This window comes from Myotis brandtii, unplaced genomic scaffold (genome assembly GCF_000412655.1).
Source record: "Myotis brandtii unplaced genomic scaffold, ASM41265v1 scaffold105, whole genome shotgun sequence".
Taxonomy (NCBI): Eukaryota; Metazoa; Chordata; class Mammalia; order Chiroptera; family Vespertilionidae; genus Myotis; species Myotis brandtii.
In genome coordinates, this window is record NW_005353538.1 from 7,771,765 (window position 1) to 7,794,511 (window position 22,747).

Below are 22,747 nucleotides of genomic sequence, written 5' to 3' on the forward strand. Positions count from 1 at the left end.
CCCGCGTGTCAGTCCCTGTGGCCTGGCCCCTTCCTAGGCTGTGCTCAGAATAGTGGGGGGAAGTGGTACCCAAAGAGACTTAGAAGAAAGGTATTCAGAGAGCTGAACACTCTTTCCATAAAAAGCTCCTCGTTCCTGAAAGACACTCAGGGAAGCTTATCTTTTAAAAATGAATTCAGAAATTTTGCAGCAACAGCAGAAACTAAGTAGCTCGGTGTAGGCGTTCTGAGATCTTCAGCAAGTGTTAAATTAACTATCTCAGCAGAGGTGGCTCTGAATGAACCAGTTCTGGCAGGAGACAGGAAGGGGTGTAGCTGTGAGGTGGGACTGACAGCTGTCTGCTCTGGGCTGGCAGCTGCTTGCAGAAGGCAGGCACCACTCTGGGTGTAACACAGTCCGGGTCCTGACACCGTCCTTAGCCTGATCTTCGGTTCCTGCTCTTCTAGATGTGGGTTATCAGTACTCCATGTGGGCTTAGTTACCTTGCTGAGAGGGAGGCTGTGGGGAGGCCCCTTTGAGTTTCTCACCAGTAACTAGGTTCTGAGAACTGAATTGGAGTCACTGGCCTTGAACTTCAAAGACTGTAAGTGGTTTTCATTCATTGCCAGCTCAGCCCTTGTAAAGGTGAGAATTCCCATAGCAGATGCTGCTTTGAAAGGCAGTGTTTAATTTTTTTTAAAGGAGACCTCCAAACCTTGTTGTTTGTTGTCTGATATATGAAAATAGGTAATTAACTATGATCCCAGGAGGCCCTGTAGGAAATGGTGGGGTCAGCTCTCCATTCCAAGTAGATCATGAGTAATGCAGTAGCAGGCATTGCTAGTGGCATGAAGTTAGTTTTCTCAATCATTTAATAAAATTACAGTTTAAAAACTAAAAGGCAAACTTCTTTTAGACAAGGAGAACTACACACAGCCCCAGAGTTGGGTGCTGGGTGCACCCTCACCCCAAGGGAGAGAAGGTACAGGATAAACGGAGCTAGAACACTGGACAGAGAGCCATCGCTGCCAGCCCTGGATGGGAGAGCTAGGCGAGGGCCAGTGCATTTCACATTACCTCATCACTTGAAGTTCGTTGAGATGTCTCAATACTGGGGTTGCTTTCTCGGTTCCATAATAGACTTCTCCACATTCAGAGGCATGAATATGTCAAAGCAGGGATGAGCAGATGGAACTAGCCAGAGAGCACAAATACCTCAAGGACTCCTGCTTTCTGAGCTGCTGGATTAGAAAGCTTGGCTCACCTGTTTGTAGGTTCTTGTGTGCAGTTCATAAATGTGTGTGTAAAGGTTATGAGGAAGCTATGGCTTTAAACAAACAGATGGAACTCCAACCTAGGAAAGCACCTCTGTCACATGTATTTTTAGGACCAATGTCTTCACGCTGTTAAGACACTCTCAGGTGAACAGCTGACGACTTCTGATTGCCTTGGCGGGGGGGGGGGGTGCTTTCCTATAAGAGCAGCTGAGGCCCTGAAGAGATGATGTCACAATTTGTTATGAATCTATTCCTCATGATTGAGCTTCACCTTCAGAATTTCATTGTCTGAATATTACCTCTTAATTGCTTCTGTACCATGAAGCAAAGTAAATGATCTCTTTCAGGGCATAAAGATTATATATGAATGAGTCTCTACTTTTTAAGAGGCATCTTGAGATTTTTGTTTTCACATTTTGCCCCTAGATGACACATTGCAAGTGTAAGTTAAATGCACTGTAATATATTGTGATTAAAGCACATACAACTCAGTCCCTTTGCCACAATAATATAGACAGTTATGCAAACAACTCAAGCCAAAAAAAATAAAAGAGAAAGAGATACACTTTTACCTGAATTAACCAGACCATCAAATCATGATGAGTTAGTAGCCTACCTTGCTCTGACCCCAGTGACATTGTACTTGCATGGTTTAATGAGGTCCCCACATCTGGAAGGTGAAAGGAAGACCAAGGCAATGTTGAGGACACGGTGACGTTTTTCCTAATTTTCATCCAGCTCTCAGAGGGACTTTGTTTTGTGATCTGGGTGGGGAGATTTGCCAGTGGAAAACTGAAGAGCTGTCCAAATGTTTTGGATGCACCATCTCTGCCCGTTTTCCATGCTAACATTGGTTAGAGTTACTTCTTTAGCAAGAATAACAGTATTATTTGCATTGCTCTCCATACACAAAGCAGCATCCAGAGAATCACATTCTGTAGGGATTTTTTTTGGAGGGCAGCAGAGGTTTTTCTCATCCAGATGCCAAACAATCATGAACCTCGATCGGTAGTAAACATTAATAAGTAGGATCGTCATTTTCACTTTATTCAGACATTGAAATTAGGGAGAGACATAGAAGTTTTGCTACAATTATATATGTCAGCATAAATATATATCTATATACAAACACACATAGAGACACCTAAAATAGAAAGCCGGCCTTCTCTTTTCCCTTTCCTCCTGTCTCTCCACTCCCCTGGGGACAGCTGCCCCTGCTGAGTCGGCCGTTTGTTTTCAGCAGGGTCGCAGGCCTCTGAAGCTGTTCCTGGCCCAGTCCCTTACCTGAGCTGCAGGCGTGGCAGGCACACAGGTCTATGGCCCTGCTCTCTGCTGGTCCTCCAGCCACCTGTTCTCGAGCACCGTGTTCTTCTTGCCCATTTTAACTCACTGCAGCTTCTTGTACTGACGTCCCAGCGTTGGCTCTCCCGTTTTTTTCATGCAGCATCTGTATGCCTTGATGATCTTTTATCTCTTTTTTTTCACCTTCATTTTTCTTTTCTCAGCGGCTCCTGCTAGCTCTTCCACTCCTGTCCCATTGTCTCACCCAGATAGTGAGTATCATTTTCTTCATCCATCTCTCTGCAGGTTGCTTGCCACCAGCCACAGTGGGTCTGCCTAGTGTTATCACCTTCACCAGGTGATAACTCAACTCTGTTGGCGGAAAGCAGCGCCGGGTTGTAGAGAAGAAAACGAGAAGAGAAATAGGCACAGGGCCTCCCCGATTCCTGGGCGGCAGCACTCCCTGAGGGGAGGCAAGTGAGGGGTGTGGTTCTGGACCGAATATGCTGCGGGCAGGCTCCTGAGGCTGCTGCATCCCGGCCCAGTGCTGGCTGCTTAATGAGCTGGACCCGAGCTGATATTCAGAGAGGCCAAAGGAATTTGCCCAGAAAACTCTAACTGCAGGCTCATAAGAAATGCCTCGGGGGTGTTGTGTTTTCACTTTCATTTTAATTGGCACAGTTGGATTCAGACACTGAAATTAGAAAGCAAAGCCTAGACCTTTTGCTTTTTTCATAAATGCATACATTTCTCGTAAATATTTGTGGGAAAATAAGCATTGTCTGCTTGCAGATGTGCCAGGCCGTAGGCACATTATTCACCTCCACAGTGGGCCTCGTTTTCTCTCCTCTATAAACCAGGAGGGCTACTTGCTCTCCCCTGACCTCCTCGCACAAAACATCATGGTGTTCACAAGCTGTGCTCGCCCGCCCATGAGCAGTGCCACTAAGCCTGACAATGATGTCACCTGGTCAGTCCCAGCCTTTATCATCTGACTGAGCCTCGCTGTACAATCTTACTTATTGGTGGCCCTGTCGCTGTGTCCCCTGCATCCTCCACAGTAGAAGGAGCTCCGGGCCTCCCCTGTTTACAGTTTTGAACCTCTTTCTGGGGGGAATGAGCAAAGTGAGACAGCTGCTGAGTGAGTCCCAGAGTGTCATGCCAACCCATGCCCAAGGCAGCAGACAGGGTGCAGGCAGGGGTGTGCCGCTGGCTGGCTGAGCTCTCCTTAGTACGTCAGAAGTCCCTGCATTTCGGGCACAGCCACAGGAGGGGACCCCGCCCCATGCTCAGAAGCCTCTTATTGCACCTGATTGAGTCAGGAGCAGGCCCACCACCCCATTTGGGTCGTTCCAAGCTGTGTACCGCTGCAACAGGAGTCCGGCTTGGGAGCTGGAAACAGCCTGGTTCAAATCCCAGCTCTGCCACCTCTGTGCACAGCTCCATAATCTTAATGAGTCACTCAGCCTCCCCAAACCTCAGATTTCTCACCACTCAAATGGAGGACAGATTTACCTACCTTGTAGGTATTTGTGAGAGTTAAAGATCAAGTATGAAAAACACAGGGCTCAGCACATAATAGCTGTAATTCATGGTAAGAGTAAATGAGGGTTATATTATTTCTCAATGTGTCAGAGTGATTTGTCGGCAAAATCTCTGATAATCTCCTTAAAGTATATTCACATTGATAAATCAGGGAAGAAAACAGTGAGAGAATATCTCCTTCACCATCCCTGTCTTTTCTTAATCATAATGCCTTAAATATATAGACACACTTATGAATTTATGTCCATTTCCTCCTTCACCTTTCTGAGCCTTTTCTGTGATTCCTGTTTCCATAGCAACCTGGCCTCTTCCTGCTCTTACAACCACAGAATCATCTAGTGAGTACGGAGCTGAGCTGCCCTTGGCCAGATTGCTGCTTGTTGCGGATCTGACTTCTGGGTCACAGCGCTGCTCATGGTTTTCCCTTGTATTAAAGCAACAGTTGAGAATGCATGGCTGCTCCTCACCAGTGTGGTTTTCTAAGCATGCTGTGTGCTTGGCCATGAGAGCAGACCCTGCACCACCCAAGGAGCTGGGGTGATTATGTAAAGAATACCTGTGCATGAGGAGACTTCTCAAAATTTATCCTCAAGTCAAAATTAGAAAAGGATTAGAGAAACCCTGACGAGACAGAACAATAGCATCTCTTCCCAGCTTTCATTGTCCCTCCCCACTGATGCTCACACACACACACACACACACACACACACACACACACACGCCACACGCTCATATAGCAGTAGCTAAAAGAAAATGAGGGAAGGAGTAGGAGAAAATGGCTATTTGGAGAAAGGCAGAGGGTGAAGCCAAGAAGGAAGACTGGCTGAGTCCTGACAGCCTGCTTCCCGTGTCTGGCCCAGTTGGGGAGCTGTGTCCACAGAGCACATGGGAAGGAAGGCAGCTCCCGGTGCAAGAAAAAGCATGGCCCAAAAACGCATAACCGGGCTTGCTCAAGTTTGTGTATTGAGCATCCAGATGAAAGTTCTGGAATTCATCTCCTGATGATAGAGTCGGGGCCAGACCATATCATCTTTTCCGTTGTGGAAAACATTGCACTTCATCACAGCCATAACATGCTCCAAGCTAATCGTTTTAAAACTCGAATGAAGTACGCTGTGCTTAGGCCTTAAATCCCCTGCCAGATCAACTGTAGGTGTGTGTGTGTGTGTGTGTGTGTGTGTGTGTGTGTGTGTGTGTGTGTTTACAGTGTGGCAGTGTGGGTGCTCAGCTGTGTGAGAGTTTTAGATTTTATAACATGTCTGAGTGCACCGAAAAGTGGCATGCATCCGTGAGCAGGGCTGGGGTCAGGCCACAGAAAGCAGAAGAAAGCAGGTGTGAACAGTACCGCTCCCACTCCCGGGCCAGGCTTTCCACACAAAATTGAACGGAGAAGAAAAGGTTGTCCTGGTTCTGCGTTGCATGGAATGGTGTTTTTCCTACTGCAGAGCATAGCTAAGGGCCTGTTTTCTTGGTGTTCTCTTCGTGTGTGTGCTGCAGTGAATTTTAATTCCTGACGCTTTTGAGGTTTCATTTCGCCAGCAGAGCAGAGTGGGTGAAAATGAACTGTGCTCACATGGGTTTAATTCCGATGATGGGTTTTTGCATTTGGAAAAGGAATGCAACTAACAGGACCTTTGTTCTTCTAACAACGATGCCCCCATCCCTTCTCCTGTGTGCAGTGCGTGTGCCGGGCGCAGGGGAGAAGGCCGTCTTACACATTTGCACAAGTGCTGTCATATTTAAGGTGCCTCAACGTAAGTCCATCTTCTCTGGAAGTAAAATACAACCTTGGATCCATATTTTTCCTTAAGGAAGAATTAGGTGTTTCTCCCCTGACATGTGCTTAATTATTAAATATCAGGCATTTCTGCCCACAGATAAAATGTTTCATAGTGTCATCCAAAGAGAAGAAAGTTTGAGTTTTTTATTTTAAACCACTTGGCTACTGACCCAAATTGTAGGTCCCAGTGGATACCGAGATAAAGGAAAGACAGTCACAATTGGGCAGCAGCCTGTATGTAGCATGAATGCATTGCTCAACAGGAAGGCAAAATGCTGCACAGCTGAATGGCAGTGGAACTAACAGCACAGCAGCTAGAAGCACACAAAATCTCCCAATCATCAGTCCGTCAATGAGGCTGGAATGAAAGAATGTCCCGTGTGTGTGTGTGTGTGTGTGTGTGTGTGTGTTTTGATCTAGTCACAATTATGAATGAATGAAGGTGTCCTAAATAAAATCAAAGGATAAACTTCTCAGTTGTAAGAATTCCTACGGGACACCAATGGTGGGCATGTGCAGAACCTGTGTGTGTCGGACGATAAGAAGCTTGCAGGCTATCAGCTCACAGTAGCAAGGGAGCACGTACTTTGGTTAAAACATTTCTCTCAAAATATTCTTAAGTAGTTGGGCAGAGTGATATCTTCACCTCCCGTCTTGGCCTTTCTTCTCTCCCAGCTTCAATTGCCAATAGCCAAAACTCCCCTCAGCCTATGGAAGTTGAGGTGGGAAACCCAAAATGCCTTCTTACAAAACAAGGTCATTCATGTCACATGTAAGCAACAAATTGGAGTGTAAACACAACATAGAACGAAAAGGAATGGGGATAAATCCAAACAAGAAAACGATTTTTTTCCTTGTAAAAGTCAAAACATGTCTTATCGATGCAGCCACAGTTCTAAAGAGTTAACTGTCTCTACAAAGGCTGAGCATTTGTTTAACATCAAACTCTCCTCTCAGCTTCTTGGGTTAGGGGTTTCGTTTCTGTTCACTGTGGACGGAGCCGTTGCCTCAACCACCAGAAGGACACCTATTTTCTTTCTACACTGACCTCTTCCTTTACATGTGTTGGGGCCCCTGGGATAACTGGGGCACATGAGTAAGGAAGTGAGGAAAGATGCCCAGGCCCCCTCCTCTGCACCAAAGGAAATGAAATGACTTCTCTTGACGTGATGTGCCGGCCTGTCCTCACAGAGCTCAGTCTACGCCTTAAGCATCAGGGGACTTTTCCTTCACGACCCATGTTCTGTTTCCCTGCCCTTGTTCCCCAAGGACGCCGAGATGTTTCTGGAACCTGTGATAATGACTTGCGTTTTCTCTTCCTTCAGCAGTTTCCGGATTGACTCTGCCAGCTGGGTCCTGACAGAAACACCTCCCTGTTTTAAAGCCACTTTACATGCTCCTTGATGTGTTATTAATATGCAGTGTTGCAGCTGTATCTAATGCTTATTGGTGTTAACCAAATGCTCTTTATGATTTATTATTCTCCATTTCTGGGCGGTTTTGCCGTCCTCCCAATGTTTCCTATATATGCTGCTAATTTAATTTGATTTCTCCTTTTATTTAGTCTGTGATTTTGTTGTTGATTTTTCTCCCTGCCCATTGTTTACATCAGTTTTTAATTTTTTTGTATTTTCCATGTGACCTTCTCCACTTTCCTTTCAACCAATCATGTGCGTGCGTATCATGTGACTTTGTCATGTGGCTTGCATGGTGCTGATGATGTCGTCCACGCTGGTGAACAGAAGGTAAAACTCTTTGTTCTGATAAGTGAAATAAATCTGGGACCACGGCCTGGCACCCAGGGCCCGCTCATTGCTTCCTGTCTCAGATTTCCTAAGTAAAGCCATTTGGGAGAGTTCCTCTTGTTTTCAATTCACAGGCAGAACTCATCATTCTTTGCAGCCTTCACATGACAATTTGATACCAAGACAGCCTTTGGTTTAATGTTTTACTTTAAGAATTTGGCCATGCAAACTGCTATCTACAGTAAAACCACTTCGCCACAGCACAGTTTGCAAACTTGAATTTTTACCAGATAGTTCGCAAAAATTATTTCCCAGAAAACAGTTTTGTAAATTAGCTTTATGACATTGTTGTTTAACTTTATCCAGTAGTTCTAAAAACCACAGTTGCTCTAAAATGAGTCATATTTACATGAAAATGTGAAAATGTATTTGTTCACAACAGTGAAACCCTATAGTTGCAAAGGTTGTATTTGCTTAAAACCAATGAGAGTGCTTCATGAAATTCATGCAAATTGAGGACTTTCTGAGATGAGAGACTTAAGAATTTGGAACTAGAGCAGTTTGCTGTGATCACTGAGGTGTCACTAGTCAAGAGAGACCCTCTCCCGGGCAGGGGGGACAAGTCAAAGCCAAAGTCACTTGGTGTGACCATGACAGGAGAGCGCCATGTGACCAAGAAGCACGTGATTGGCCATTACAGCAAAGGAGATAAAATTATAGGCTAATTAAGTACAGAGCAGTGACGAAATAATTAGTTAATATCGCAACTGTCACGACTTTGTGAAAATATTTCACGATTACAGAGAAAGGCAGCCCCTGCTCACAGCTTTCCCGGCAAAAGCGAACAACGATTTCAGAACCTTGGCCCGGGAGTCATGTGCATTCTGCTCTCTTCTCACGGAAAATTTTCTTCAAATCCCAACCTGAGACACATACAGGCTACACTGATCACAAAAGCGAAACTAACCCCAATAACGCCCAGTGTGCCCATGCATGCGAGGGCCCCGGTTGACCTCACTTCTCTGAAAACTGATTGGGCGACATCCACAGGAACAAACCCATCCACAGCTCATCTCGCATGCTCTTCGCTCCTGGTCTGTCATTTCGTTGAGCGCTCCCCACGTGTGTGAGTCCTGTGATGTTCCCTCTCCCACCCCCTCCACACTGACCAACTCTGAGGACTTTGGCTCTCTCAGCATGGCCACTGTGTCCCCATTTAGTCCCATTTACATCCGGACTCCTGGAAAGAGGTCTTGGATCAGAGCTGTCCTTATTTCCAAAAAGGAAATATTTGATATTTACATTGTCCCCATTAAGTAGGAATGTCCCCAAAGCAGGGAAACATCGGATCATGTATTTTACATACTTTAAAAAGCATCCTAACCTTTGAGTCTTAGGACAGGGGATGTTGGCAACCTAAGATTTTCTTAACTCCAAGTCCCACCCCAAATATTGTGGTTTCATCATTTCCCCAAGGGGGATCAGACTCCTTTAGAGCATGGTGACTGCTCAGAGGCTGATGTGTGGGGACAAAGCCTGGACATTCCCCCTGAAATCTTAGTGTGAGCAGACATTGGGTTGAAACTTTTTACTTTCTTTTTTTTTTTTATTATATTTTATTGATTTTTTACAGACCTTTACTTTCTTTTTTAAGAACAAGCTTGGCCAGTGCAGCCAGTGTGGCTCAGTGGTTGAGCTTTGACCTATGAACCAGGAGGTCACCGTTCAATTCCCAGGCAGGGCACATGCCCAGGTTGCAGGCTTGATCCCCGGTAGGGAGCATGCAGGAGGCAGCCAATTGATGATTCTCTCTCATCATTGATGTTTCTGTCTCTCCCTCTCCCTTCCTCTCTGAAATTAATAAAAATGTACTATTTAAAAAAAGAAGAACAAGCTTGGCCATTTCTGTGCAATGCTATAGTTCAGAATGAAACAAAGCACAGCGTTCACAAGGTAGAAACTAATCCACAGATCAGTTAGAGAGCTCTCCCAGACAGAGTCAGCAAGGGAAGAAATGTTTGAAGATGTTTCCTGCAGCTGCCCTAGAAACACACTTTAGCAGCGGTCTCAGCTGTCAGTGAAACATGTGGCCAGTACGAAAACGTTCGCCGAGAGCCTGTAGCATTCCACAGCCGGACCCTCTCCTGCCAGCAGCAAAGGGACAGGCAAAGGACTTGTCATTGAGATGAGAAGCAGGAAATGGCCGTTATTAATAAAATTTAAGGGGACGGAGAGATTAGAGCAAATAACATTTCCAGGGGAGAGAAATAAAGCTTGTTAGTTCAGGGCGCTATTGCCTCCTTTCTCTGGGCACTGGTTGGACCTACATGCGGAGGGTGTAAGTGAGCAGGGAGTCTTTCGGGCAGTGGGCTGTACACCCCACAGCTGCTGAAATCCAGTTGCCTGGGGTGCACTTAGCATGTGCTGGAGGATCTAGCTACGTCCCCTGGGGTTCCCATCCACAGTGTTCACTGGGCCCAGCAGCACTGAACTAGAAGGGAGGTGAGAACAGGCATTGAGCACGGGGCCCCAGCAACTCTTGGCTCTGAGCCTCCCGAGCTTTGGGTGTGGCAGTTCACAGCAGGGAAGCTCAGGCCCCTGCCAGAGAGCCCAGCAGTGGGTTTGCTGCGGGGACCTCAATGCCCCTGAGATGGCATGTGTCACTGCAGGGCCTGCTTCCACCAGTGACTCCGTCAGCTACTGAGGACTCTGTAAATGGGACCCCTCCCCCACCAGCATGTGTGTGACCAGAAGCCCCTGCCCCCCTCTCACCGCCCCTCCCCTGCTCAGTGTGCTGCATGTCGGAGCATGGATCCTTCCCCACCCCTCATAATGATCTTTTTTTTTATTTAGCTACTGACACTGACTCGTACTAGGACATGCTGGTTCTGATGAACTAAACTCTGTAACACCCACTCTTCCTTCTTAGATTGAAACATCACTAACCACCCCTTCCACTCCCTCCTTTATTTTTACAGCTGTGTCGGATGGCCACGGTCTCGGGCAGCTCGCATAGACTTTCCACCAGGGCTTCTGCTCTAATTGCCTCTGTTCCCAAGGACTCCCTGCGCTGCTGGTTGCCAGGGTGGAGAGCTAGCACCAGAGGACTAGGGCAGGCAGTGAAGGGTCGGCCCAGATCCGTGGACAGGGGACAGGGACGGGGGCTGTGGAAAGTGCCCACATCCCCAGGGTTCACTAGTGTGAGGCTCCTCCCAGGAGTACTCTGCCCTCCAGGAGGTGATGTAGAACATGTGCCTTGGGGCCTCAGAGGCGGGAGCCGAGTTAATTGTTGGCGATAGCAGTTATTTCTGTCATAACTTCTTCAGCCTGGATGGGCCCCATAACCACAAGCCATACCTTTGTGGTTATATTTTCTTTTTAGGATGATGAAACAAAGATAATTGATCAATTAATCTGTTGGTGTTTTCATGATACCCATGAGAAGGGAACTGGTATTTTGTGGTTTGGTCTGTCAGAGTTCATTTGTGACTGGTTAATTTGTATTTTGTGGGAACATTTTCCTGCCCACCCCTCCCCCAGCACACACATTCACATTCCTAACTCCTGGGAAATGCCATGCTGGACGGGATTTGTGAGCTAGACGCCTCCGTGAGCTTGGCCACAGGGAGCTAAGCATCCTTTCTCCATACACTGGGCACAGTTTGAGGGTCCAAGAATGTATGCAGCACAGATCACGTTAGGTTGGCTTGTGTGGCATCTAGGGCAAAGTGTTGGGTCTCAGGAGGGAGACTTAGTGTTCTAATAGCTCTCAATCCTGATTCCCTTAAGGAATTTGCCGGTCCCCTGAGGACCAGTCAAACTTCTAACCTCTTGATGTCATTGTGAATGTTCCTGAGTCGGAAAAATCAAATAGGCTTCACATTTAAACAGCTAAATCATGCATGCTAGGCTTTTTAAAACAATGAAAAGGCATACACAAGTGGGAACAGTACTTAAACAAAAGAAACAATAATTTTAATGCTAGATAATCCTACTTGATAGACAAAGAGAGAGGTTCTAACACAGCCCCTACATCCACTGTGGGTTTATCTCCAATGTCCAAACCTGCGAGTGCCGGGGGAGAGAAAGTAGAGTGGATGAAGGGAGATGCCAGGTTGACCCAGCCTTTCTCAGGGTGCCTGTTGGCACCTTAGCCTTTCATTCAGAAGATACAGCTCCTGGTGTCGGGCTTTTTTGAGTAAGAAGTAGTAGACCGTTTTCCTCCTAAACTTCACAAATGCTGTCTGACTGCCCGGGCTTGCTCTCACTCCTGCTGTGGAATGCAGACACCCAGCAGCAGGGATCTGACCCCAGAGCTTCTGCTGATGAGGGGAAGGACGAAGCTGACTCCAGGTTCAGGGCACAGTAGCACAATAATTACAAAGAAGAACCTACAATCTGCAAGGCCAGAAATACACATTTAAATTGCCGTTTATAAGAGGAATTCGTAGGACCTGCATGTACTATTTCTGACTATAGGTGGTCTCTATGGTACAGTCTTTTATTTTCTTGCGTCCACGAGTCACATTCTTCTAGAAAATACCAGAACTGCTTGATATTTCATATTTATTATTGGCAAGGTTCATTTTTAAGGTACCGCTGTTTTAGTCTTTACAGAAAATATTTTGGGGGGAAATAAAACTCGCGGCTGAAGCTAAACTCAGAGGGTATAATTAACCCCACGGTTTTCCTGGAGCAACCTGCCTCTTGCTGCTGAACTGCAAACCAGCATTTACAAATAATTACAATATTGGTTTTGCTGAAATCACCCATAATGATTTCAATCAGAGCAGCCACCGCAGATCAGAGTGCACGTGGGGACCCTCTAAATACTCTCCTCCCCTAATGTGTTCTCCAAAGCAGGGAGCCTCCTGAAGGCCACGCCCACTCCTTTAGCCTCAGCTCCCCTCCTTCTCCAGGCTGGCTGGAGACTTCTTTTTTTGTTTTTGTTTTTTATTTTATTTTATTGTTTAAAGTATTACAAATAGTAGTACATATATCTCCTTTTTTTTCCCCATTGACCTTTCCCCAGCCTCCCCTACCCCTTGGCACAGAGAGTTCAGGAAATAGTTTCTTTACTCCTTACCTAACCTTTAAAAAAAATGACTGGCAGTAAACATTTGAAGATGCGTAAGACAATTGATTAAACAAATCCTGCTCTTTCCACATCTTGATGTGCCTACGATAAGTAACACAGCCACAAAGTGGGTCAGAATCCCTATGATGTTAGTTGAATATGCACTTCCTTTAGAAATACTGTCATAGGAAAGTTTATGTTTTTATACATGGGCCCCTGCATTTATTTAATTGATTATAACTCAGTTTTTTTCATTTGTCTTATTCACCTTTGAAACTCCAGTAGCTTACTTGGTACCTAGTAGGTACTCATTATATACATTTGTTGAATAACTCATATTTAAAGCACTCTAAATGACACACCTGAATATTATATGATATAAAATGCTCTAAGTTATGTGAGAAAGTAGTACACACATATCAGAGTATCATGGTTGTCACTGAGATAAAATGATAGCAAGTTATAGTGTTCTAACTTGTAAATGTTACAACCATGTTCTAACTGTGATATAGTGTAGTGGTTTCTCTGTGATCCCAATGATGTTTTTCTGAAACATACAAAGACTAGAGGCCTAGTACACGACATTCCTGCACTCCGGGAGGAGGGGGGGTCCCTTTAGCCTGGCCTGTGCCCTTTAGCAGTCCAGGAGCCCTGAAAGAATGGCCGACTGATGACTTAGGGAGTGGGCCTAAGCCATCAGTTGGACATCCTTAGCCCTGCTGCAGAGGCGGGAGAGGCTCCTGCCACCGCCACTGCGCTCACCAGACGTCAGCCCAGCTTGTGGCTGAGTGGCGCTCCCCCTGTGGGAGCGCACTGACCACCAGGGGGCAGCTGCTCCTGCTTGCATCTGCCCCCTGGTGGTCAGTGTGTGTCATAGTGACCAGCTGTTCTGCCATTTGGTTGATTTGCATATTACCCATTTATTATATAGAATAGGAGAGTGCCTTCATCAGAGCTGTTGGTTTATACAGGGATTCATTGGTGAGATTTTCATTCATATGTCTTTGAAGAGACTTAGGTTCTCTTTTAAAAGATAAGACATTTTTAAGATAACTTAAAAATTTTTTAAAGGACCATTCTGTGCCGTAGAAATATAAAATTATTGATTTGGGGTGCATTTCCTAAAAATGGATGAATATCCTATATTTCAAATTCTGTCTTTTACAGTGTCATGGAAATAGCTGTGGTGATCTTACAGTCCATCAGGGGCAGTGGCCATGGTGTGTCACTGTGATGTCAGAGTGAGAGCATCGGGTCCAGGGCCTGTATTTTCAAATGTGGAGACCCGTCCAAGGCACCAGCGCCCCCCAGGCTCTCCTGCGGCATCCTTAGCATTCAGTTTAAAGGGATCTCACAGACATCAGAGAAAGCACCCCATCTAAATAGATATCCCCCAAAGTAGAGGTTTATGTTTGGCGATATCGGTTCAGCCTTGGGAGCCCACCCTGCCCAAATATGAGAGGAAATAATAATAATTTAATCTCTATTTCCCTTCCATGGTGCCTGGGGAAGGGCTGGGTCCCTGCCCAATGGGTGTGTTGGAAGGGCTGCTGATGCCGCCTCCTTCCCTCCTCCTGAAGGCAAACAGGCCACTCATCACAGAGCCCATATCGCGCTTCTGGGACAGAAACTTACAATGGCTAGTGTCCATATCCATTCAGTGCCAGGTCACCAAGCCCCTGGTTTGCCTGGGACTAACAGTTTCTCCAGAGCCTAAGACTTGGTGTGATAACACCTGGAAAGTCTCAGGCCATCCAGAGTGAGTTGGTCACCCTAACCAGCCAGAGAATAGCATTGTAAAGTTCCCCTGCATCTCCTACACCCACCATTCAGCACTGGTGAGTGACACGGAGCTGGCCTACTAACCTGTACTCCCTGGCGTTTCCTCTCAGCACTGGGTATTCATGGTGATATAAGACCTAACTGGATTACTAGGGCTTAGAACGGGCCAAAAGAACGTGAAAAGCATACATGCCTTGACATTATCTTCTAAATATTCTCCACTGAATCATTGGGACCTGTGACTACAGAATGTCTTAAAAATAGGACAAGTTTTTGCCTGAAACCCCTTTATCTTTTTTATTTTTGTTTTTTTTTTGTTTTAATCACTGGTAAAAAACAAAAACAAAACACACATAACAAGCACAAATACTTGGTTGCTCAGCATTAAGGTTATGCATCTTCACTGTCGCAGCATTTATGTGTGCCCTTTGCTAGCACTTCCCAAGCCTACATGTGCACATGGATTACGTGGGATCCTGTTAAAATAAGAGTCTGCATTTCTAAGGAGCTCCCAGGTGACGCGCACACCGCTGGCCCAGGCTGGGTACCAGAGCTCTCCTGAGCTTTCTCTCTGCTTCCTCTTTGTCTTAAAGGGAGAGCAGGACACAGGGCCGTTTTGAGGTTCCCAGAGTAACTGACCCAGGACAGTGGGCTGGACGGGCCTTGCCAGCAGCCTTCTCACACGTTTCCAAAGGTACACTTGGGGTGCTGAGGTCCCAACCCTATTGACAAGCCTTTCCTGGCTCTTGTCTCACGTCTGTGGTTCTGTCTTCCAGAGCACAAGCCCAGGCAGCCCACGCAGAAGGTCTCTGTTTTCTGGGCTCTCCCAAACGTTCCCTGTGAGGCCTTGAAACCGATTCAGAGGTGGCTCGCACAGGAAGTGCAGTATTTCCAAGTGTGCTAATTCTTCATTTTAACTTTCCATAGCACACATTTCTCACCTCACTGCTTTCAGAGTCTACTAATGAAATAGTTTATCTTAAAGTAAATCAGTGCCTCGCTCACTGACAAGCCCCCCCACACCACCCCAGCAGCCTGTCACATAGCACATCTTCCCTCTCGGCCTTGGATGCAACGCTGCCCACTGAGCACAAGCTGCAAATAAAGACACACAGGGACCTTTTTCTGCTGAAAACTGCTAAACACATTGTTCTCTCTCTTTCCTCACAAAGACAGGGGCTTCGTGATTGTTACTTTAAGACAAGGTGTTGAGGATTATCTCAATCAGCTGAGCCATACATGCAGGACACATAAGAAACTTGCCTTGGCAAACAGTGCTTTATTTAATCACAGCCAGGAACTTAAATTATTTTTTAATGTTATTACTTAGATATCCAGAGAAGAAACTAGGCTGCTTTGAAAAGATATTTTATGCATGTGAGCTTTCTCCTTAAATGCTCTCATTTTTCCATATTTCAGGCCATTTCTCAAAATATCAGGTTTATAAAAGTTATGTTTTCTGTTGTAAGAGCATAGCAGTGAAAAGTAAATGCAGGTTCCAGGGGGAAACAGGAGCAAAGGCCCAGCTCAGGAGTGTGAAGGGTTGTGCTTCCAGGGAGTGAGTTGCCCAGAACATCCCCAAAGGGCCTAAGTTTGGGCTAAGTCTGAGGCATCTAACTGGAATCCAAAGTCTTATGTTTTCTGCTTTTTAACCATTTGAATTTCTGAGAAAGCAAAAGAGCCCAGCCCCACCCCATCAGTGCATCCCTTCCTGATGGATGGGTTTCATTTTGTGGAGGAAAATGTCACGTGAACCAACTGGCTGTTTCAGGGGAACCCAGCGCTCCTAAGCTCGAAGGGCAGATGGGAGAGGATGGCAACTCCATCAAGGTGAACCTGATCAAGCAGGATGATGGCGGCTCCCCCATCAGACACTACCTGGTCAAGTACCGCACGGTGAGTGCCCCTTCCCAGGGCTCAGCCCTGCCCCGAATCCCTGGCACACACCTTGGTGGGGCAACCACAGGCAGAGCCTGATGTGGCTGGACAGACACGGGTTCCAGGTCCAGCTTTGCCCCTTACTGGGCGGGCTGGACCATCACTCTGTGTGTTGGGCCCTGATCAGGGTTCCAAATCTCAAGACTGACCTACAGCTGTTAGTTCATGTCCACACTGGGACCATTTCAAAACCTCCAAAATGGCTGTGGTGGTGAGAAACTCATACCATGACTGGTTTTCCTGCTTCTTGAACTTTTGTACAAAGTTATTTTGCCATTACCCTGTGCTTTTTGCAACTGCTATCTAATCACTGCAACCTCACGGGCCAGGTGCTGTGAGTACATGCAATTTCTCCCCACAGGACCCTATGAAATAGGCCTCACGGTGACTGCCACGCGTGGCAGAGGAAGTGAGGGCTGTGCAGTCAGGAAGAGCCTGACCTCACAAGGCCGGGCCAGCCAGGGTTGAGACCCAGATCTGTCTGATGGACGAAACTGGGCGAGCTCCCTCGCCAGCTCTTCACCGCACTGAGCTGTTCTAATCCTGCTTAACCATGAGTGTGGCCCTAAGCCTTTTCTTCCTGGTTGGCTCAGCACCCGTCTAAGATTTCCATCATTACACCTTTAATCCCCAACCCCTAATTTAGCATCTCTCTCCTGTTTTGGTTTAAGAATGACCCTTGGCCATTGCCAACCATGGCCAGTTGCTGAGCCAATGTCAGAGCACTGGGAACAGTCGGTTGCTAGGGTTTCTTACTTAGGAAATACTGAGCCACAGAGCAGTTGCCTTTCTTCAACTAGCCCCCAAGAAAGGCTTTTTCCAGGAAGATGACTTACTCCTTCTGCCTTTGGATCAGCCCTGTCAAAGTGGAAGGTGAGCCCTCACCTGGTTAGGTCATGGACCACACAGACTCCTAGACGAGAAGCAGGCGCTGGGCAGACACCTGGCAGCACTGGAAGTGGACAGGGCTGGGGGGGAAGGGGGGGCGGTGGAATCCTCCGGCTGTTGTTACACGGATGTGACCAGACACACATGGAGTCCAGGTCCAGCATGTGACCCAAATACACCATCCAGTCTCCCCAAACTTCCATTTCTTCTTTTGTAAAATGGGAACAAAATAGCTTATCGGGTTGTTATAAACATTAGTTGTAATATATGCAAACCGGAAATGTGACTGACACTTGGAAACCTCCGTGCCTGGTAAATACAGTAATTACTGCTAAGGTGCTGGCTGGGGCGGGAAGTGCCTCCCTTGGAGGCCTGCTCAGATGTCAGTTTTCCAGAAGAATCACTGTGGCTGTGCCAGGCAGGTCTGAGCTGGAAAGACAGCTGGGGCAAAACACTGAGATGTGTTAGATTTCCACAACCTTGACCATCCTCTGAAAACTTCGTGTTTGCTAAATATCATTAATATATATTAACATGTATTATATGACATCATGATTGCTTTATTAAATACCTGCTTTACATACTGGTTGTCTCTTTGGTAACAATGTTTGCCAACGAAAGAAGCTTTTCAGAGAAATAAGGGGAAAGACAGCTGAATTTCTTTGTTTTCAATTAAAAAGGGACCATATGCCCTGACCAGTTTGGCTCAGTGGATAGAGCGTCGGCCTGAGGACTCAAGGGTCCCAGGTTTGATTCCGGTCAGGGGCATGTACCTTGGTTGCGGGCACATCCCCAGTAGGGAGTGTGCAGGAGGCAGCTGATTGATGTTTCTCTCTCATCAATGTTTCTTGCTTTCTATCCCTCTCCCTTCCTCTCTGTAAAAAATAAATAAAATATATTTTTTTAAAAAAAGGGACCATATGGTGTCATATGCACAAGCGAACTTCCAGCACCTCCACTTCCGGGTTAGATGCTAAGGAAACTAGCACTCCCTCCAGCATTTCCCCACAATAGTGGTGGCCACGGCCCCTTCCTGAAGGCAGGTCTTTGGCTGGTGCCAGTCTTTCTGCCTGGAGAGATGGCTGTGCTGTAAGATAAGTCTCCCTGCAGCTCCGCCGTGGGCCACACCACCTCCCAGGTGACACTAGAGCGTGTTCTGCTCTTCTGAGGAGCAGCTCGTCACTTAGTAAACATTTGCCAAACGCTCTTGTGAGCCCAGCCTACACCTCTCTAAAGACTGTGAAGAGGTGGGCTGAGTGAGCAACTGTGAAACCATCTGAAGACTTTTCAGGAGTTCTGCCAACCTCCTTGTTGTGTCAGGGAGGAGGTCACCTGCCAATGGCTTGATAAACTCCCACTCAGAACAAGCTCATTGGTTCAGTGAGGGATATAACTAGAAAGAGCATTCAAGGGGAAAAAGGGACCCTCTACCGCCAGCTGCAGATTTTGCCCTGTGCAGTGCTCTTCTGAGCTGAGTGCACCTTCCTGTGGGCACTCTGAGTGGCCCAGGATTGGACCTAATGGTAAAATGTACACCTGATACTCATGTCCCACTAGCAACCGCCACTGTTCGTGTTTGCGAACATGTAAGTTTGCCCCCCTGACGTGTGTAACCCTTAGGGTTTGTCAGGCTGATAAAGAATAAACACCACATTCTATCATTGATTTTTATTTTCATTACTAGAGGCCCTGTGCACGAGTTCGTGCACGGGTGGGATCCGGCTGGCTGGAGGGGAGCAGCCACAGGCGGTTGGCCGGCAGGCTCCACCCCCTATTGCAGTGGTTCTCAACCTTCCTAATGCCGCGACCCTTTAATACAGTTCCTCATGTTGTGGTGACTCCCAACCATAAAATTATTTTCGTTGCTACTTCATAACTGTAATGTTGCTACTGTTATGAATCGTAATGTAAATATCTGAAATGCAGGATGTATTTTCATTGTTACAAATTGAACATAATTAAAGCATAGTGATTAATCACAAAAACAATATGTAATTATATATTCAATATGTGTTTTCCGATGGTCTTAGGCGACCCCTGTGAAAGGGTCGTTCAACCCCCAAAGGGGTCGCGATCCACAGGTTGAGAACCGCTGCCCTATTGGGATGGGAGGGGCTGATTGGGGGCGGGGCCAACAAAGGGGAGGGGCCCTGGGCAGTTGGCCGGCTGGACCCGCCCCCTGATTGAACTCCTGGTTGAACTCCCAGTCGAGGGGACAATTTTCATATTAGCCTTTTATGATATCGGATTTTGCACCAATCATTATTGACACACCAAAGTTCTTCTGTTAGCTAGTCTCACCAGTGTGCTCACCTAATCCTGCCTGGTGTCTTGTGTCCTTCCTGCCGGTGTCTCCCAGAAACTCTCTTCCGAGTGGAAACCAGAGATCAGGCTCCCATCTGGCAGTGACCACATCATGCTCAAGTCCCTGGACTGGAATGCTGAGTATGAGGTCTACGTGGTGGCTGAGAACCAGCAGGGGAAGTCCAAGGCGGCTCGTTTTGTGTTCAGGACCTCGGCGCAGCCCACAGCCATCCCAGGTACGAGCCCTCTGCTTTCCGTGAGTTCCCTGCTTGGAATTAATGCAGTGCCGCCCCTCCTAATGTGCCTGGACAGCCCTCACAACGTGCTTGCTTACAGCCATCCTCATGATCGGTTCCCATGCAGCGCTTAGTGTTGCTTTGTACCTACCTGTGCAGTGGATTGAGTTGTACTGGACTCCCAGGAAGGCTTGGCCCAGCATCCTGGGCAAAGGCCCTGTGTCGCTTGGCCTCGAAGGACTGATGCTGAGCCCGTCCTTGGGAGCCCTCGGGTGGGAAAAGCCCCAGCTCCTGCCAAGCCTTGGAAGCTGAGTAAGGTTCCTTTGTGAGACCTTCTCTGCCATCTGCCATTTCATACGAGGACCACGTACCTGTGTTTAAGCGCTTTCTATCTGATGCTTGCTTACTTGCACAGCCATGGTCCAAATCTCTTCTCTTTGGGGACCCCCAAGAGAAGGAAGACCTGGTGCCTAGTTCATCAAAAATCCTATCTGCCAAGGGCCTCGCAATTGATTAAATTGAGCCACTTGAAACAGAGCAAGTGGAAAAAATAGATACTGGGAAATCCCATCCATGAAAGATGATCCAGTCTGCTAGAGATCATGATGGGAGCAGTAGGAGATGCAGGTCCGTCTCTAGGGATGCAGGACCAGCTCAATGTGGGAATAAAGTGAGAGTTCTGCTTTCCGGCCCAGCTCCCTTGCTGCTAGTGGCCAGTCTCCTCATTGACCAAATCCCTCCGAGCAGAGATCTTCAACATCACTCTCTGCTTTTCCATACCAGCCAAATGCCATCCACAGGCAGGAGAGGTGGGCATACAGCACACAGCTGCAGCCTGTTGGAGGGGCCCCATGCCCTCTCTGCCATGTTGAAGTATGGTAGCAACATGTTCTGATCTCCCCGTGGTCTAGGTCTGGTCCCCTCATGCTTGTCCTGCTTATAGTGTTTCCCTGGGCTCTCAGCTAAGGTTCCAGGTATCTCCTCCCAATGGAAGTGAGGCCAGAAAGGAGGTGGGCTGCCTACAACAGAGCTGTGTGTGTGAAAGTGGGTTATTCAAGCAGAAACAAAATGAGATCAGTCTGTGGCTCCCAATGGTTGGTTGTGCATGAATGTGTGTGTGTCTGACGAACGTGTGGGGGCCTCCAGGAGTTGGCATGTGGGTCTTAAGCCATAGATCAGAAGCGTCGATTGGTCCTACCCTCTGTGTTCTCAGGGAGACCCCTTAACACATGCTGGGGTGAGCCTGCCTCCGCAGGCACTGGCCACATGGTCAGTGTCAAAGGCAGGGCACCTGGGTATGGCTGCAAGAAATGTCCTCACTACCGCTTAGCAGGGTGCCCGAATGGGGGGGGCCCTGCCATCCTCTGCCCTTTTTTCTTCGCATTCTTCAGTCAGTTGTTTTCTTGAATTCAGTAGTCTGGTGTGAGTGTCCAGATCTGCTTGGCCTTTATGGGACATTTAGGAGCTGAAAGAGTGAGAGGCTTGAGTAACCCCTTTGCAATGAGTCTGCTTCTGATGGCATTTGTTTCCAGCTATAAGATCCCATAGGCAGGGGGCCCAGCCTTGCCGCGTTCACATGCTGGGCACGCCCCATAGCAGCAGCTTCCCGGGTGTGTCAGGTCCAGAAGTTCCGGGAAGACCTTGTCCTCCAGGGTCCTGCCCGCTAGAGATGCCAGCGTCCTCGTTAATCATCCAGGAGCCCCATTAATCAGAGAGAGCGGGAGGGGCTGCTCACCACACTCTCGTACCATCTCAGAGGAGGTGGCTCTGCGCTGGGTGGAAGATGGAATTCTGTGGTCAGCAGGTGGTAGCAGGTAAGGGACGCAGAGCTAGGCTTTCTTTAACAGCACTGTGGGTGGTGGGATCGTGCAATAGGAAGAAGAATTCAATTCGTGGTTGAAAAGGCAGCCCCCTGGCCTCTGCACAGTTTGCTACCCAGACTGCAGTGATCAAACGCATCTCTCCCACTATGTGTGCAAAGCTCTAGTGGCAGGAAGGCCATGGGTAGGCTCATTGGCTGTAGCTAAGAGACCTCACCTTAGACAAAGGTAACACCCTCCTAATCAAAACCTGTGTCTTACCGGAGGCTTCTGTTCTCTCACTTTAATTTCATGCGCTCGCTGACCCCTAACCCCGAGCTCACCCTGCTGTGCTGCTTCTGGCCCTGCTGAGCTTGGGAGCTGGCCTGGTGGTAACGAACCGCACTGGACTCTTCTCTAACCTCCGACATTTAATTTACTAAAGTTGAATTAACCTTTGATTCTTGTGTTTTCTATATTTGACCTAATTTTTTTCTTTTTATCTATTTTTTTTCCTCTGTTTCTGTCTCTACCTTCTCTTTTCTCCTCCCCTTCCCCTTCCTGTGTCTGTCGTCACACATATCACCTTGGACGTCACTGGGACACCCCCACTGCCACCTTTGTTTTTAAACAACCTCATTCTCTCTGGGGACCCATGGCTGGGCACGCAGCGACCCTGGGAGGCTGCTCTGCGTCCTACACCTTTGCCTCCTTGCTTTTCTCTGCAGTGACTCTTCTTTTGCTCTGTTAGGAACCTAAGAACACACAAAAAAGTTAAATTTGCTTAAAAGCCCAGTTCCTATGAGAATGACCAGTGCCCCCTTTGGAAGAATGGCCACGGCCCCACGCACTCTGTGGAAGAGGAAGGTTTGCAACTGGAGAAAGCTGGACCTCCAGACGTTTCACCATTTCCGTATATTTTTGTGCCACTTCATAAGGAGGTCTCCCCTCTTAGTGGCAGTACAATACGCTCGGGAGCTCTTTGATTTACGCAGTATTTAAAAGGCATCATGCTAGGTTTACAGCGACATTGCTGCGCATCTGCTACTTGCTGCATTTTTTGTCCTTACCTGAAAATGATGTAGCAGAGGAAGACTTCTGAGTACCCCCAAAGCT

The 22,747-nt window shown here is 47.3% G+C and overlaps 1 protein-coding gene across 1 annotated transcript in view; it reads left to right on the forward strand.

The window, feature by feature from the left end:
• The window catches only part of LOC106726179 (neural cell adhesion molecule 1-like), a 52,956-nt gene that overhangs the window by 14,450 nt on the left and 15,759 nt on the right, over positions 1-22,747 (forward strand). The window contains exons 6-10 of the mRNA XM_014540140.1: positions 2,762-2,809; positions 4,379-4,420; positions 7,605-7,607; positions 16,238-16,362; positions 19,652-19,832. Of these exons, the coding sequence (XP_014395626.1) occupies positions 2,762-2,809; positions 4,379-4,420; positions 7,605-7,607; positions 16,238-16,362; positions 19,652-19,832 (399 nt within the window). The remainder of the gene's footprint in view (positions 1-2,761; positions 2,810-4,378; positions 4,421-7,604; positions 7,608-16,237; positions 16,363-19,651; positions 19,833-22,747) is intronic.